At 39.8% G+C, this 15,673-nt stretch overlaps 1 protein-coding gene across 1 annotated transcript in view; it reads left to right on the plus strand.

The window, feature by feature from the left end:
- The window catches only part of RIPK4 (receptor interacting serine/threonine kinase 4), a 30,841-nt gene extending 18,517 nt beyond the window's left edge, over positions 1–12,324 (plus strand). Inside the window, exons 3-8 of the mRNA XM_067545212.1 lie at positions 2,973–3,121; positions 4,504–4,553; positions 6,337–6,495; positions 7,787–7,893; positions 8,807–9,065; positions 9,839–12,324. Coding sequence (XP_067401313.1) covers positions 2,973–3,121; positions 4,504–4,553; positions 6,337–6,495; positions 7,787–7,893; positions 8,807–9,065; positions 9,839–11,016 — 1,902 coding nt within the window. The 3' untranslated portion in view covers positions 11,017–12,324. The remainder of the gene's footprint in view (positions 1–2,972; positions 3,122–4,503; positions 4,554–6,336; positions 6,496–7,786; positions 7,894–8,806; positions 9,066–9,838) is intronic.
- Positions 12,325–15,673: the final 3,349 nt, after the last annotated feature.

Consider the following 15,673-nt stretch of genomic DNA (forward strand, 5'->3'; position numbering starts at 1 on the left):
AATCCGAATAGAAATGTGTGATCTGAACAAGCCAAAAAGGCTGGGTCAAAGCTCTGTGAACTAACTGCAACCTGTGGGAAAGACATGATTTGGTGTCCACAAGTTCAGGTAACACCTGCTATTCTGATATAGGTACAGAAATGCACTTACAAATACTTTAGCTACTCTTTCCCCATCATTGTCCATACGACTGTTCTGGTATGAAACGTTAAAGAAGAGGCCCTGTAAACACTCTGAATATGAAAGATCCTATGAAAGCAGGAAAACATTTCTCAACTTCCCCTCATCTCAATGTACATGCACTGTATAGAATGCTGTCCTCCACCCCAGAAGTGGCAGCAATTTTAACTGTGCTTTTATTATGTAAGCTCATGAATCACATTGAAATGAAAGGCTCCATATGAAAGTAAATTACTATTCTAAGGAATAAGGTTAAGGGTTCCTCTACCAATGATGTCACCCTCAAATACCTTTGGGAGTTTTCAGATGACTGTAATTGTATGCATTTGCTAGTTAGAAGATATCTATTCCAAGAACACACACACATGCCAAACCCTGAATCACTACATTTAACATCATGCCATTTTGCATAATTTAATAGGTGTGTTTGGGGACAACTCTAACAAGCTAATTAAAGGGAAAAACCTACATTAAATTATTACATTTTCCACCTTCAGTATGTTTCTTATTGATGTTAATAGGAACTGTATGACTAAATGCCACACATGGTGTTGAAAACTTACTTCAAAGATCTAATTTAATCCCACAAAAGCTCCCTCCAGAAAATGCTTGTTTGGGTTAGGTGTTGCAGCCCTGAGATACAGTAGTTTAATTTTCAGTGCTCTTCGCAGTATGTTAGCACATTCAGGGTGGAACTTAGCTGTTGGATTTTCTTTTCATCTGTATGCATGTGGCTCTGTCCTTTGTATATTCATGCTAGTGTGTTTACAAAACACAAACTGAACAAACCCACTGAGTGTACTGTTCAGTTCCAATGTTACCTTTTTCTTCCCCCTTCCTTTTGTTAAAAGGTCTTAGAACCATCTTGTAGTTTTGTGAATCACTAACTTGTCTGTCTTAAAGATCTATAAAGAAAAGGTGAGTGAGGAACTGTTCTGAATGTAGGAACTTTTGCATATATGCTGTTTATATTTCACTTCAGCGGAACACTAACGCCTTACATTGTTTATGTTAAGGTGGTACATTGCTTCCATTATGAACAAATGCTCACATGGCATGTAAATCTCACGGGACGTGCACAATCCACTACCTTGCATGCTGTTAGTCATACAGTACGGGTACCAGATCAGTTCAGACTTGCAATAGTAAGATCATTGATTAAACAGACATTTTAGGGCCGTATTTTTCAGAAGCACTGAGCACCCAAAACTCCTTTTGCCGTTAATTGTAGCTGCAAGTGCTCAGCACCTCTAACACTCAACATGATTTTGAGCATTGCCTACCAGTTTCTCTCTTCCCTGTTCTGCCTGCTCTGCATCTTCCTAGGTATTAAGCTTGATTCCACCGTCCTATTGGCTCTAAATAGGTTAGGATCATACTTATCCATTACACCATTATGGATATTAAAAATTACCCCTCCAGTACAGTAAGAATGCCTGTCTGATTCCTTGCTCTATGAAAAGTTTTTTCTTAATCCTTATGGTAAAGGAATGTTTCGAAAGTTGATGAGAATAAGTTAGGGAGAACCAATGTTCTGAGAAACTGAAGTCTCTCTGGGTTCTGAGTCTCTAATGATGACTGACCCCATAAAAATGGTTATCACATGTATCCAGGGGTGGGGGAAGCCCCAAACTATAAGTCAGAATCTGCCACAAACTGTAGTTAATAATTTTTAACATGCCTCAAATCAATAAGTGATATAACCGTATAGAATTTTCTCAAGGGAGATGCTATAAAGATCAGAAATGTTACATGAACGAGTTACTGGAAGATCTGTGCATTACACAAAAGGGAACGTTTGAACACTGATGTATACAGTGGGTGAGACGTTTCCAAAGTATAAAAAGTCACTTCGGAGCACAAGTCCCATTGAAAACCAGTGGGACTCATGCTCAATCTCATTTGAAAATCTCACCTAGGACTCTAGAATCTTCCCTAGAATAGCTGTGGAAAAACCATCAAGTAGTAGTACAAGAGAAAATTCTTTATCTAGTCATATTTGCTTTATGACTGTGTTGTACCTTGGGCAAATTAATGCATATCTGTTTGATGCTTCAAATTAAATCGGAGGTGTGTCTCCTTTTAAAAAGAACTTGCTGTCACTTGTTCTTTTCTCTTCAGCTGGCTCCACTGCATCTCTCCAATTTGCTGTATATATTGCTTGTCAAAATTTTTTTTAAAAATTCCTACTTTTTTTTTTTTAACATTACTTTGTCTTCCTCTGAACATTCAACTGTCTACATGGACTAACAAGTGACTATAACATGGATGATTCCTCATAACCATTCTCCAAATAGCTTTTGTGATTAACTTGCTCAAAGCCCAGAAACAGTTTCTCTGAAACATACATGTTCAGAACTCTCTAGTTTGACAGTGCTTGGAAGGAAAAAGTGATAGTTATATTAATTTGTGGACTATGTTGGCCAAACTTTGCCAGTCTGAATCATGTGAAGTAGCCTTACTGAGGTAGTTATAAGTGTAAACGTTTGTAATGGGCTAACTGAAAAAGTAGTGTCCCATTTTTAGTTTATGGGCTAATAATATCTTTTCTTCTTCTTAGAGAAACTACTTTGCTTTTTTTATTGGCTTGACTGGAAATATTTTTTTTTTTAAAAGTCTACCATATCTTAGTATTTCCAGAGTTTACTAGCTTGATGTTTCCACATGACAATTCACTGTAATGTAGGTCTATGACAGGAAAACCCAATAAATTGTAACTCATTCAAGAAAAGTTTAGGCTAAATCATCTGAAGTTTAATTGTTGGGTGTATGACTTTTTTCTACTTTTGCAGATTTCTGATTTTGGATTAGCGAAGTGCAATGGACTTTCACATTCCCATGATCTCAGCATAGATGGTCTGTGTGGTACTATTGCATATCTGCCTCCAGAACGTATAAAAGAGAAAAACAGATACTTTGACACTAAACATGATGTGTACAGGTCAGTGCATAGCTCTACAGATACTTACTGAGAAGTATCAAAAACCCTTTGTTAAATGATTCACGTCTTGAAATAAAGCTCATTTTTACAATTAAGATGTTATAATTCTGTCTAAAATATCAAACAAAGCACAATTAAAAAATAAATAAAACCCCTGGGTTAGGCCCTGACCCTGCAGAGACTTGTATGCTTCACTTTAAGAGTAAGAATAGACCCACTGATGTCTTTGCAGGATTGAGGCTCTGGTGACTAGTTGCTTGTGTTGGTCTTATTTTATTTTGTTTTAATCCATTCTCAAGTGAAGCATTGTTTACAAACTGTACAGTGCGGTATTAAATCTAGAATTATCCTAAAGTTTATAATTGTATCATAAACTGATAGGTTGATCTTCTGACTTCAGTATTGTGGAAACTACTTCAGAACTCTGATTAACTGTGTAAACCTTATGCTGATTTGTTAGTAACTAGGTTGGCAAGCATTTCTACATGCTCTTAGGGCATGCTAAGTTGCATAAGCAAAAAACAAAGAAACAAATCCCCCCCCCCCCTTTGCAGTGAGTCTCAGAGCACAGGTCTACAGACAGGCTCATGATACAGGGCTAAAAGTAGCAATGTAGATATTTCTATCTGGGCTGGAGCTCTGGCTCTTAGACCCTCCCTCCCAGCCCCCCATCTCCCCTCCCCCTCCATCCCTCCAAGCACCAGTCCGAGCAGAAATGTCACCATTGCTATTTTTAGCGCCATAGCCTGAGTCTTTAGACCTGGGCCCTGAGACTCGCTGCAGCAGGTTGTCTTTGCAGTGTGGATGAACCCTTAGATTCCTGTCCTTTTAAAGTGAATGAGTGTGTCACGACTGACTTCAGTGGGGACAGGATTTTATCCCTTGTGTGTTATCTTCAGTTTGCTTGAAGTGTGTTTAGAAAACCGGAATATTAAGAGAGCCAGAATATTAGCTGCAAATAAACTAAGGGAAGACAAACTATGGGATGGCTTCAGTTTGAATCTTTCAGTTTACTTAGCAACTTTCTTAGAAATTCCCTACTGCAGTGCTTTCTGAGTTCCTTAGCTTTGGCACACATGGTGATGTGGTGTAAACTAATAGCAAATGTAACCGTGACTCTGACTCTCTCCGGTCACTCACTAATGCCTGGACACTGCTAGTCCTCCCCATAAAATCCATAATTTCATTTTAGCTGTCATTAAGGCGTGGTTCTTGGCCCAGCCTATAAATACATCTAATCACATAGGGGTCTTCTGTACAATGGCTGAAGCACACTTCAAAGACTCAAGAGCACTGGATTGATGATGTAAATAAAATTAGAAGTTCACCTCATAAAAATAGTTTTCTTCCCTAGTATTAACAAACATTGTATCTATTTGCAGTTTTTCTATAGTGATTTGGGGAGTTCTCACACAGAAAAAGCCTTTTGCAGGTAAGCCAATGCTATTTTATTCATAAGGTTTGTATTTCAGATGTACATAACAGAAACAGGACTCTTTGCTCCTCCTGTGTGCATATCCCAGATTGAGTGATTTATCTGGTGTCTTGACTGACCACCTCAATTTCTACAGCATATCAGTGTGCTGGTTCCTAACTATAAGGTTTTGAGCTCACACATTTCAAGTATGGTTATAAAGAAGTCCAACTTCCCTTCTGTATTTTGAAAGCTCATGAAGCCTCCCTCAGTCTGTGACCCAATGGTATCAATGGGAGACTGCGTACAGTTCTAGAGTAGCGCATGGTCCAGTGTATTTTAAATGGATCCTTGGCTTTGCTATTGGTATTTCTTGGAAGCCAGTTGTCAAGAAATCAGGGTGGATTGATTGAAATCAGTGATTTTAAATTGATTTTAATCAACTTTTTTCCATTTGTACTTCAGTTATTTTCTAAAGAAAGGTGCATTCTCCTTGGTTGATATTACCATTAAAACATGTTGTTTTACAACTAAATAGAGTCTTTACACCAGATTTGGTATGTCTTTGTGCTACCTAAGAGGATACACCATAACTATATACATTCATGTAAGCAATTCTATATGGCTCAATGTTTTCTGATTCTTATTGTACCTTTTTTAGTATGTTAGAAAATGGTGAATGCTATATTGCTTATTTACTAGATAACTAACTTTTTGCTCATGATTTGGTCAAGCTGCAGTAGGATGGTAACTGGAAGCTAACAGCATACACAATTTATTTTTTTAAACAAAGCAGCCTTAAATGTTTTGGATACATCAACTTCTCATCAAAACTTGTTTCCCATGTACGACTAAATGACTTGTTAAACAGAGGGGCTAACAATAGTTAGTGAATTAAACTGATTATTTCACATCAGCCTGGGGAAAATTCTCAAATGTGACTGGAGCATAAATTCCTACTTGCCCAAGTCTCTTGAAAATGAGACGTGTCCTAAGTTATCCAGGCTGCCCATGTTGTGCCATATTTATAAAGCTTGACCTCAAATGTTAGATTCCCTGCCGGCCCTCCTGTCTAATTCTTTTTTGAGTTAAAGGCTGCTTTTCTGCAAAAAAGTTTTTGATAGAGGCTCAAGTTCTTACTTTAATAAAAAAAAAAAAAAACAACCACCCCATAACAAAGGTACTGAGATGCAAAGTATGCCAGCTTACCTGTTGATTAGCCTCTCAAATCTATAACAAACTTGTTTGGGCAGGTTACTCTCTCCACCCTGCCATCCATTTCCTGAAGTATAAGATCTTGTTTATTCCTGCCCCCTTCCCTGTCCCTATTTGCTTATCTTTAACATATGTCTGGGTGGAGGCTGAACTGCTATAGCGATTACTATGTGGTCCAATTATTAACTTACGTGAAAAGCTGAGGCACCCAAAGTAAGAGAACAGGTCCCTTTCTCTTTTATTACTGTAGATGGGCAAGTCCAAAGTACAGTAACACAGATCAGTATTTCTCTCCAACTTGAGGTTTTGTAAAGTGACCTGACATAGGAGATAGAACCATAGCACTGTCATTGTGACATTAGTATCTCTACCTGTTCTGAAAGCAAACCTGGTTAGCTACTTCAACTTATTCTCTAGCAATTAGGTTTTAAGTTCAAATTTCATTGTTTTTATACCATGATAGAAATATACCAAATGCAGAGAACCCAAGTTTCAGCTGAAGCAATTGAACTTTCATATAACGTTCAAGGAAAAGAATCCCATTATTTTACTAACCTGTTTCAATTTGTCTGCCCTCACTTTGCAGAGGAAAACAACATTTTACATATTATGGTAAAAGTTGTTAAAGGCCACCGCCCAGAGCTACCTGTGGTTTCCAAATCCAGACCTCGCTCATGTAATAACTTGATCAAACTGATGCAAAAGTGCTGGCAAGATAACCCTAGCAAACGGCCAACATTTCAAGGTAACCTTTCCTGATAATGCAATTTACCTATCTGTCCTGTGAATCATTTCAATGTTGAGGACTAAATCCTGTAAATGTAATGATGGAGACAAAATGCATTGAGTATATTGTTCAGTGAAGACAAGGCTAGAGGAAGCTTATTCACTTGTGGGGAAGGGATTATATGAGGACAAGTCTGACCATGAAGAAATGTTGTGTAAACCTCTCAGAAGTAAGACGTAGACATGTACTAAACCAGGCAATCCTTGTAGCCATTGCCTGAGGAGTGTGTGCATAGGTTCACTTCCTAAAGCACATATCCTGGCCAAGATTGAATTTGATATGGTGAGGGAGAGCATTGGATGCCCTGAGCCATGATGCCTGATGTTATAAACCAACGAATGGGATTGGTTTTGCTACAGCTGTTACATGTTTCTGGCAGTTTAATTTAAAAAAAAAAAAAAAAGCCTTCAGCATATCCAAAAACAAACACAAGTGCTCCAGCTGTAAACACATAAGTAATCTTCTCCTCCAGATTTTTTTAATGCTAATTGCTAAAGCGTGTGATTTCTTCTCCCTCCCTTTCCTTTCCCTCCCCCTGCCCGATTAAGTAGAGGACTGATTGATGACTGAGGCCTGGTCTAGACCTAAAAAGTTAGGTCATCCTAGCTATAATGTTCAGGGATGTGAAAAATCCACACCCCTGAGTGATGTGGTTAAACCAACCTAACCCCTGGTGTAGACAGTGCTGGTCAATGGAAGAATTATTCCACTGAGCTAGCTACCAACTCTCAACTCGCATGGACCTGTGCTGACAGGAGAGCCCCTCCTGTCGGTGTAGGTAGTGTCTATGCTGAAGTGCTGCAGCTGTGCTGCTGTAGCATTTCAAATGTAGACAAGCCCTGAGGATAAGGAGACTTCCACTTCTCAGTCACATATCTGAATCTGGAGCAAGCAGGTACCGACAGATTTGTTACCCTCTGACAGCTGATCATTAGCTTATGTGTAATGAGTTGTTGGGCTCTGTTCAGTTTCTAGTGGCTACTTGGCCATTGGCATTTGGATAAAGCCATAATTCAGTGTCCATCAAGACACGGGCGCGTAGCTAAGACTGTATTAGGTAATAGCACATTTATAGTGGGTAGTGTGGGGGAAAACTTGCATTGCTGCTCTCCATGATGTGTGTTCTGTGGGGGAAGAAAAAAACTTAAATCTCCAGTCCTGTTGACCGAGTACCTTTCACTAGCATTAAATGCATCTCAAACAAATAACTGCTGATTTGGCTATTAAATCTTTCTTGCCTCTTTCAAAGAAATCACCTCCGAAACAGAGGACCTCTGTGAAAGGCCAGATGATGAAACAAAGGAAATGATAACTCAGGACCTGAACACCAGAAAATCCCAAGAACCCCATTTGGAGGTATTTATTGTTCCCACATTTAGTGGAAAGTTAATATGCAACACGCTCTAAACAAATCTTAAATTGTTGCCAGAAGTGAAATCAGGTACAAAAGTCAAGTGCTCTCTGACCTAAACCCCTTGTAGTACCATTGGCATTCTCCCAGTGCCCCTCCACTAGTGGCTGTTAGTTGGGTAACTTCTTGTAGGTGTTGTGGTGGAAGTGGCTCTCAGTGAGGAATCTGAATGCAAACAGGAATCGCAGACTTGCTGATCAGGAAGGATGTTCCATGCATTGGGATGGACTTGGAAGGAAGCACAAAATCTGCTGTGGGAGAAGGTGATAATGAGGAGGGCGAGATTGGGAACGTTAGTGAAACCATGAAAGTGATGTGACCAGAAACAAGGCAGGTGTGGTTGGGAGGGCAGTATGATGCAAGTCAGTGATGGCTTCGAACTTTGTCTCCCCTACCCCCCCCAAAAAAATCAAAGGGGCTTAAAAGGGGGCTAAACCAGGACAGACTGGGCAAGAAAAGTATCAGTGCATGCCTCTTAGGTAGACTGAAGTTGGGTGAGGAGACACAATGTGAGCGTGAGGAGAGCCAGAGAGGAGGTGGCTAAGGTAGCTGAGATGGTGAGGGCCTGATAGCTAATTCTCTTTCAATCTGGAGAGGAGAAAAAAGTCTGTTACTAAAAATGTTGCAGAGGAAGAAACAGAAGAGATTTGAAGGCTCCCTGTATGTATAATACTGAGAAAACTATGACAGGGTTTTATAGTACGTGAAGTCTTCCGGACACGGTTTTAATTTTGTTTTTATTTAACGGTATTTAAAGATTCCTGCAAATGAATAAGTTTTGATTTCATGCTGTTAATTTTCCCCCACTGAAAAGTGAAATTCAGGCACTTTTAAAACTCGTGTTTCTTTCTTTTGAAGGAAATGCCTGCATTATCCCAGCCAAAACATGAACCCACTCCAGTATCTGCTAAGGATTATAGCCTCTCAGAGTTGCTGTCCCAGCTGGATTCGGGAATTTCACAGACTATGGAAGGCCCTGAAGAACTCAGTCGTAGCTCTTCTGAATCCAAACTTGCTTCCAGTGACAAGAGGCTTTCAGGGATTTCATCTGTGGATTCAGCCTTTTCTTCTAGAGGTTCCCTGTCACTGTCATTTGAGCGAGAGAATTCTGGAAGTGGTAAGTGTTGGTGATTTTGTCAGAATGAGCCATGGGAGACCAGATGGGGAGGGAGAGTGTTGTCTTTATTAACATCACTGTTTCATAAATTAGAGTATTTACTCTGTTTTGCTCTTAGCACTGTTAATTTGTTCATCTAAATGCTGGCTAAGCCTTCAGGCTGAAATAGGAAAGCATTACGCGATTTGAAACCAAGGCAAGGTTTTTTTTTTTTTTTTCAAAAATGGGTGCCTAAGTATAGGCTTAGTGAGAGATGTCTGGTGACTTATTTACTACAGAAAATCAAGTAACTTGTTTAGTTGCTTAAATATAGACTTTAGGGGCCTATAGTTGGCTCCTTTTTTGAAAATCGTAGTCTAGTTTCATACAGTTGGTTCAATACAGACAAGATGAGAACTATAACAGATTTTTCCGCTTTCAAGCTAGTGCTCCTAAATACAGTATTTTAGTCCTGAATTAAACCAAGAGATGATAATTGCAAGGGTGAAGAGAGATCACATGCAGAATGGTTTTTTTCCTCTCCCCCCAGCCCACCATGCTTTCCTTCCTATTTTCATGAGAGAAGACCAGAATAGGGTTAGCACACATTCCAAATCAGATTTAAAACTGTCCCAAATATACTGCAAAGAGGTGTGCATTAAACTATAGCTTAATTTCTAGGTAAGGAAAGATAATGCCTTTATTCACTGTTGGCGCACATCGGTGTTTCAGTCATGAAAATGAAGTTCTTGGTTGTAAAGAATTTTGATGTCTGTCTGTCTTTCCCCACCCAGATATTGGCACAACAGATATTCAGAAGAGAAAACTGGCCGAGGCAATTCTATCTGGAGACACTAGCAAGTTGATGAAGATTCTCCAGCCCCAGGATGTTGATCTTGTCTTAGATGGAAGCTCCAGCCTTTTACACTTGGCTGTTGAAGCAGGTCAAGAAGAATGTGTCAAGTGGCTCCTTCTGTATAATGCCAACCCCAACCTGACTAACAAGAAAGGGTCCACCCCTCTCCATGTGGCCATAGAGAAGAGAATGAAAAGCATTGTGGAGCTTATTCTGGCCCGGAAAATCAATGTGAATGCCAAAGATGAGGATCAATGGACTGCTCTTCACTTTGCGGCACAGAATGGGGATGAGTTCAGTACCCGAATGCTGCTTGATAAGAATGCATCGCTGAATGAAGTGGATTTTGAAGGAAGAGCCCCCATTCACATAGCCTGCCAGCACGGACAAGAGCATATAGTGCGGATCCTGTTGAGAAGAAGTGTCAACGTGGATATCAAAGGAAAGGATGGCTGGGTGCCACTGCACTATGCTGCCTGGCAAGGTCATCTCTCCATTGTAAAGCTTCTGGCAAAACAGCCGGGTGTCAATGTGAATGCACAGACAGTGGATGGAAGGACCCCATTGCACCTGGCAGCCCAAAGAGGGCATTACAGAGTTGCCCGCATTCTCATAGAACTGCAGTCCAATGTCAACATACAGAACGTACTTCTGCAAACGGCTCTCCACATAGCTGCTGAAACTGGCCATACTAGCACTTCGAGGCTGCTTCTCAATCGTGGCGCAGACATAGATGCAGCAACAGCAGAGGGATATACTGCACTTCATTTAGCATCTCGCAACGGACATCTAGCAACTACCAAACTGTTGCTAGATGAAATGACTGATGTTCTGGCTAGAGGCCCTTTGAACAGGACAGCGCTCCATCTTGCTGCTGAAAACGGACACTCTGAAGTAGTAGAGGAACTTGTCAATTCGGAAAACGTGAATGATGCTGATGAAGAAGGGCTGACAGCGCTTCATCTGGCAGCAAGAGGTGGGCATGTGAAAACAGTTGAGATTCTATTGAAACATGGGGCCCTTGTTGACTTGCAAAGCCTCAAGTTTCAGACTCCACTACAGCTGGCTAAGCAAACTGGGAATAGCTCTGTTGTCACGCTTCTAAGCGAGACTTAGATGAACAAATTCTGAATCTTGAGATTTTTACTGGATTGTGACTCTTTGGGGATTCTCCTGGAATTGTGCAGTGAGCTGCTTTTTCTACTAAGTCTGCAGTAAGTCTGAAATTCCAGCCAATCAGAAGCTGCATTTTAGAGAGTCAGCATGGCCTAATGAACTGAGTGTAGGACCAAGAGCCAGGAACTCCTGAGTACCGATTCTAGGTCTGCCATTCTACGTCGTGGGCAAGGCATTTTGTTTTCTTCCCAAGCTGTATGGTGGAGATGAAAATACTTATATAACTAATCTCACAGGGATGTTGTGAGGGTTAATTAGAGAGGGTTTAAATAGTGCCTTAATTTTTCAGTGTGTCATACCCACATTATTAAGTATTATCATCCATCGTCTGATTTCTTCAGACACATGGTGGGACAAGCATCTTATTTCAGATGACTGGATTATTCATATAATCCATACTTTGGTGTGTTTTATATTAACCCTCCTCACACAGCCCTCCCAAAAAAACCCAACAACAAAAGACTTGTTACCATGGAGGCATTGACAGTACACAAATCAATTCAAAATGAGCATTGTTGGCAAAATATACGCTATTTATTTAAAATAGTGTTTTAGGATAGATGCACTTCAATCTGCGCCATGTGGCTGAGTGTCATAATTTCCGTTTCAGAAGGTACAAAATGTACAGAATATGGAAATGCTGTACTTCTTTCATTGTAATAGAGAGATGTTGACTACAAGGCCACACGTTTGTTTACTCAGAATGGTCGAGAGAATCTTCAGTCAATGCATATGGTATAAGAACTGGAAGAATTTTCATACTGGCTAGTAGAGTAAAACACAAGTTCATTTTTAATATACAATAGTAACTTGTATATAGTGTAAGATCAGTAAAATATATGAATTTTTTTTGTTACTAGTCAGTTGTGAAATAAGGATCTGTTAGTGTGTGTTAATGTGAAACTAGAAACAACTAAATATTTTGGTTTTTTTGGCTGAAATTAATTCACGATAAACTGTAGTCAAATGTTATATTCTAATAACATTATAGAACTCTTCACAAACAGTTTGTTTTAGATTAGGTATCTAATAGAACCACGTGTATAGTGGCACAGTGTGTGTCCTAAATGAATGAACTGTATGATGAATAGTCCATATAAATATACTGTGTATATAGTATTTCTACCAGTTGTACACATTTTCTACTGCAGAAAATATTGACTGTTTAGGCTGGGTATGTTTTAATACACCTCTTAATGTTCACTCTTTTCAAATGTGATCTGTTTATCAATAAAATATAATGTTCTATATCTATTGTATGTAAATTCTTCTACTTTAGGCAAAGTTCGCTGTAGTTATTAGAAAAAAATTGCTGGACTACATCGTGCAGTTAAAGCAAACTGTCTTCAGTTTAAAAATCTGAGGAATTAATTAAAACAAATGTAAGGCTAGACAGTCGTCTTTCTTATTAGCTTTCTTCACTTAAATTTTAGATTGAATTTTTGCTCATAAAAGGTGCCACATGACCGTCTGGAGAATGACGTTCTGTATGAATGTGCATGCATTTGCTGTATAGTAAAACATTTCACAGAGTCATCAGATAAATAGAAACCATTCCAAATAAGTATTCAGCTGTGTTTGACTCTCAGCTGCTCTACAGAATGCACCAGTATGAAGAAAGACCTAACACCACGATTTAAACCTGAAGTTAGGCTCTGAAATCTATACATAGGACTTAGATCTGGAACTCCTGGGTGCTTAGCGTTTTTTTGAAAATCACCTGCTTGGATGGGATACTTCAGTGGCTGCCTATGCTGGTTGTATTAGAGTGTAGCTATGTACTCGATGCCAATGCATAATATTTATTCCCCAGTACACTGGTGATGTACACAATGCAGCCTTTAAATCTCTGCCACACTTAAAAGCATGGAGTCCTCAGAATGAACTTTTCCAGCATCTGCTTTAGAAGAAACTGGCTTTAAAATAAACCTGGTTTTAACTGTTCTGCTCCTCATAATCTCTCCTGAGAGAGATGCACCTATTGATATCTTCATTATTCTGAATCCCATCATTGTGTTCCCTGTAAAATATACACATATATTCTCATGGAAAATGTAAAAGTATGAACATTCTTTTAACAGAAAAGTTTCTGGGTTCATTGTAACTTGCCTCAGCCCTAATCACCAGCACCCTACTCCTATTCTAATCCGTTTCAACAGTGTTGATCATGCTACATTTTGGGATTTGTAATTCTTGTCATAGTTGCTAAGGTCCACTAGGAATGGGAGTGGTCCCTTCAAACTTGCTTTTACCTGAAATTTGAATTAAATTTCAAGTTAGACTTGAAAAGCTAGGTATTAACCTACTCAGCAATCTAGTTCCCATCAGCAGTGACCCTGAGGGTTACCTGATCTGTCTTTTGGGAATAGTTTTCCTAACTGTCTGGACAACATCCTTTGTCTTGCAATATATCCCCAAACTATTGATTCATTTTTTTTCACCACAAAGAAAAGGAATTCTGTAACCTATTGTATCTGAGCTACTTAGTGCAAAGTGTGGAAGGTACCTATAAGGCTGATATCCACAAACACCAGAAGTTGCAGTGGAGGGGAAGGCACACTAACGTAACTCCTTACAACAAGTCGTCTACCTCTGCCTTGGCAGTACATTCTTTCCAAACAGATTAATAATCATGCATCAGCTTCTAATTGAACACCACAAGGCCACATAGTCACGAACCTTTTCCATGCCGCCTTTTGCAATAAGAGGCATTGGCTACACCTTGCATAAGAGTAGGGTGAGGCTGAGCACGGAAGCCATTCATGAGGGACAAAATTAGTTCTTCAGCAAAGGTTTAAAAATGATGGGAAAGTTTGTAAAGGTGACATACTGCCATATAGAAATGCTGCTCCGTGTACATTAATGAAGTATGAGGCAGAAGTTGAGCTAAGATGAACAGGGACTCCTTTGACCTTTCAGCTAGTACAATGTGCATCTCCAAAGCCCTGAGTGTGCTTGCACTATTGATTTTTTTGGATATCAAATGTGATGCCTGGAAGGGACCTGATTTTCAGAAATTGCCAATTACCTGCCCTCTGAAAATCAGGCCCTTTAAAGTTGTCCAGTTGGGCATCTAAAGTTGCACAAAATCTCTGGTGTCTAAAACCTTGGTCCTGATCTTTAAAGACTCATAAAATTAATCCAGATTGTCCAATATTCCTATTATGCTGTGTCCACAGAAGAAAGTTGTACTGGTCTAATAAACCAATGCTAAAAGTTGTGTGAACACTCTCCTCTTGGTTTAAGAGGGGTGTATTTTGGCTTAGCTTAAAGGAATTACTAAGCAAATCAAAAATAAAACTTCTTTAAAAATGAAAATAAAACTTTCTAAAGTTTTGCACCACGTTAAACTTCTCTGTTTTAAAAACACTTTTGTTTAACTTAAGGTCTGAAACCTCAATCCACATAGTCTTTCAAAATGGAGGCTCTGCCCACTCAACCCTCTGGGTCCCCAAAAACCTGAGCAAATAGATCAGGTTTGACCTGTAGTTTGAAAGTCAATAAAGTTGGACTCTGGAATCAAGGATTACCTGAGGGCTCTCTGCTGAGAACCAGCTAAATCTCTGGAAGATGGCAGAATTGTCAAAAGAATTCAGGCCTTCAACTTTAGAAACACAACATTATCTGCATGCAACTCCACTTCGTACGATAGCACTAATGGCAAAGGTGATCCTTATGTCTTCAATGCATGGACTGGTCACCTGGTTCCATGTATCCTCAGGCCACAATGCGACTGTAGCCTCGTTTCCAAGAGGTAGCAAGAAAAAGATTCATCCAGGTACTGATTTGAAATCTTGCTGATGTTGGAATATGTACTGATTGGAGAATACAAGCCTTAGCTTTTCAGAAACAGTTTTCTTTCACAGGCAGTGCGCCTGATTTTTTTTTTTTTTTTTAAAAAGAGCCCCACTTGTACATTTGTAACTTTTCATGGATGATGGTTTTGTGAACGAATGCAGTTTGCACGTGGAATGCCCTCTTCTGTACATGCCTGTGAAATATCATCAATCCCTCATTATATAAAGTGCATACCCAGGGTTATGCATGGGTACGAAAGCTGCACACACACAAGAGGCTGGGTTCAAGTCGCAATGAATCAAGCACTACAGAGGTAGGCTCAGTTATTGGCATTGATGCAAACTTGTGAATGATGAAAATTATTTTTATTTAGGAGTGGGTTGTGTCTGGGATGTTATGTGGGGAGGAGGCAGGGGGAGAATGGTATAAGGCACATTTCCCTCCACTTCTTTCAGCCCATGCAAGGACCTGGCAATAGCATTCTCTGCAGGCTGTGAAGCACAGTTGCTTTCTGCCCACTCTCCAAAGGGGGTGGGAAGGAGATCGGGTTAAGGCTAGGTGAAGTCTGCTGCATTATCCTAAGAAAGGATGCAGACTAGGGTGACCCGATGTCCTGATTTTGTAGGGACAGTCCTGATGTTTTGGGCTTTTTCTTATATAGGCACTTTATTACCCCCCATCCTGATTTTTCACGCTTGCCATCTGGTCACCCTTATGCAGGGTGTGTACTTCCTCTGTGTATGGGGGAATTCTAGCAGGCCTAGTACCTAAGAACCTCCTCTGGCCTCTGACCATCCAC

This window comes from Emydura macquarii, unplaced genomic scaffold (assembly GCF_026122565.2).
Source record: "Emydura macquarii macquarii isolate MOO-44397 ecotype Brisbane River unplaced genomic scaffold, CSIRO-AGI_Emac_v2 contig_1043, whole genome shotgun sequence".
Lineage (NCBI taxonomy): Eukaryota > Metazoa > Chordata > Testudines > Chelidae > Emydura > Emydura macquarii.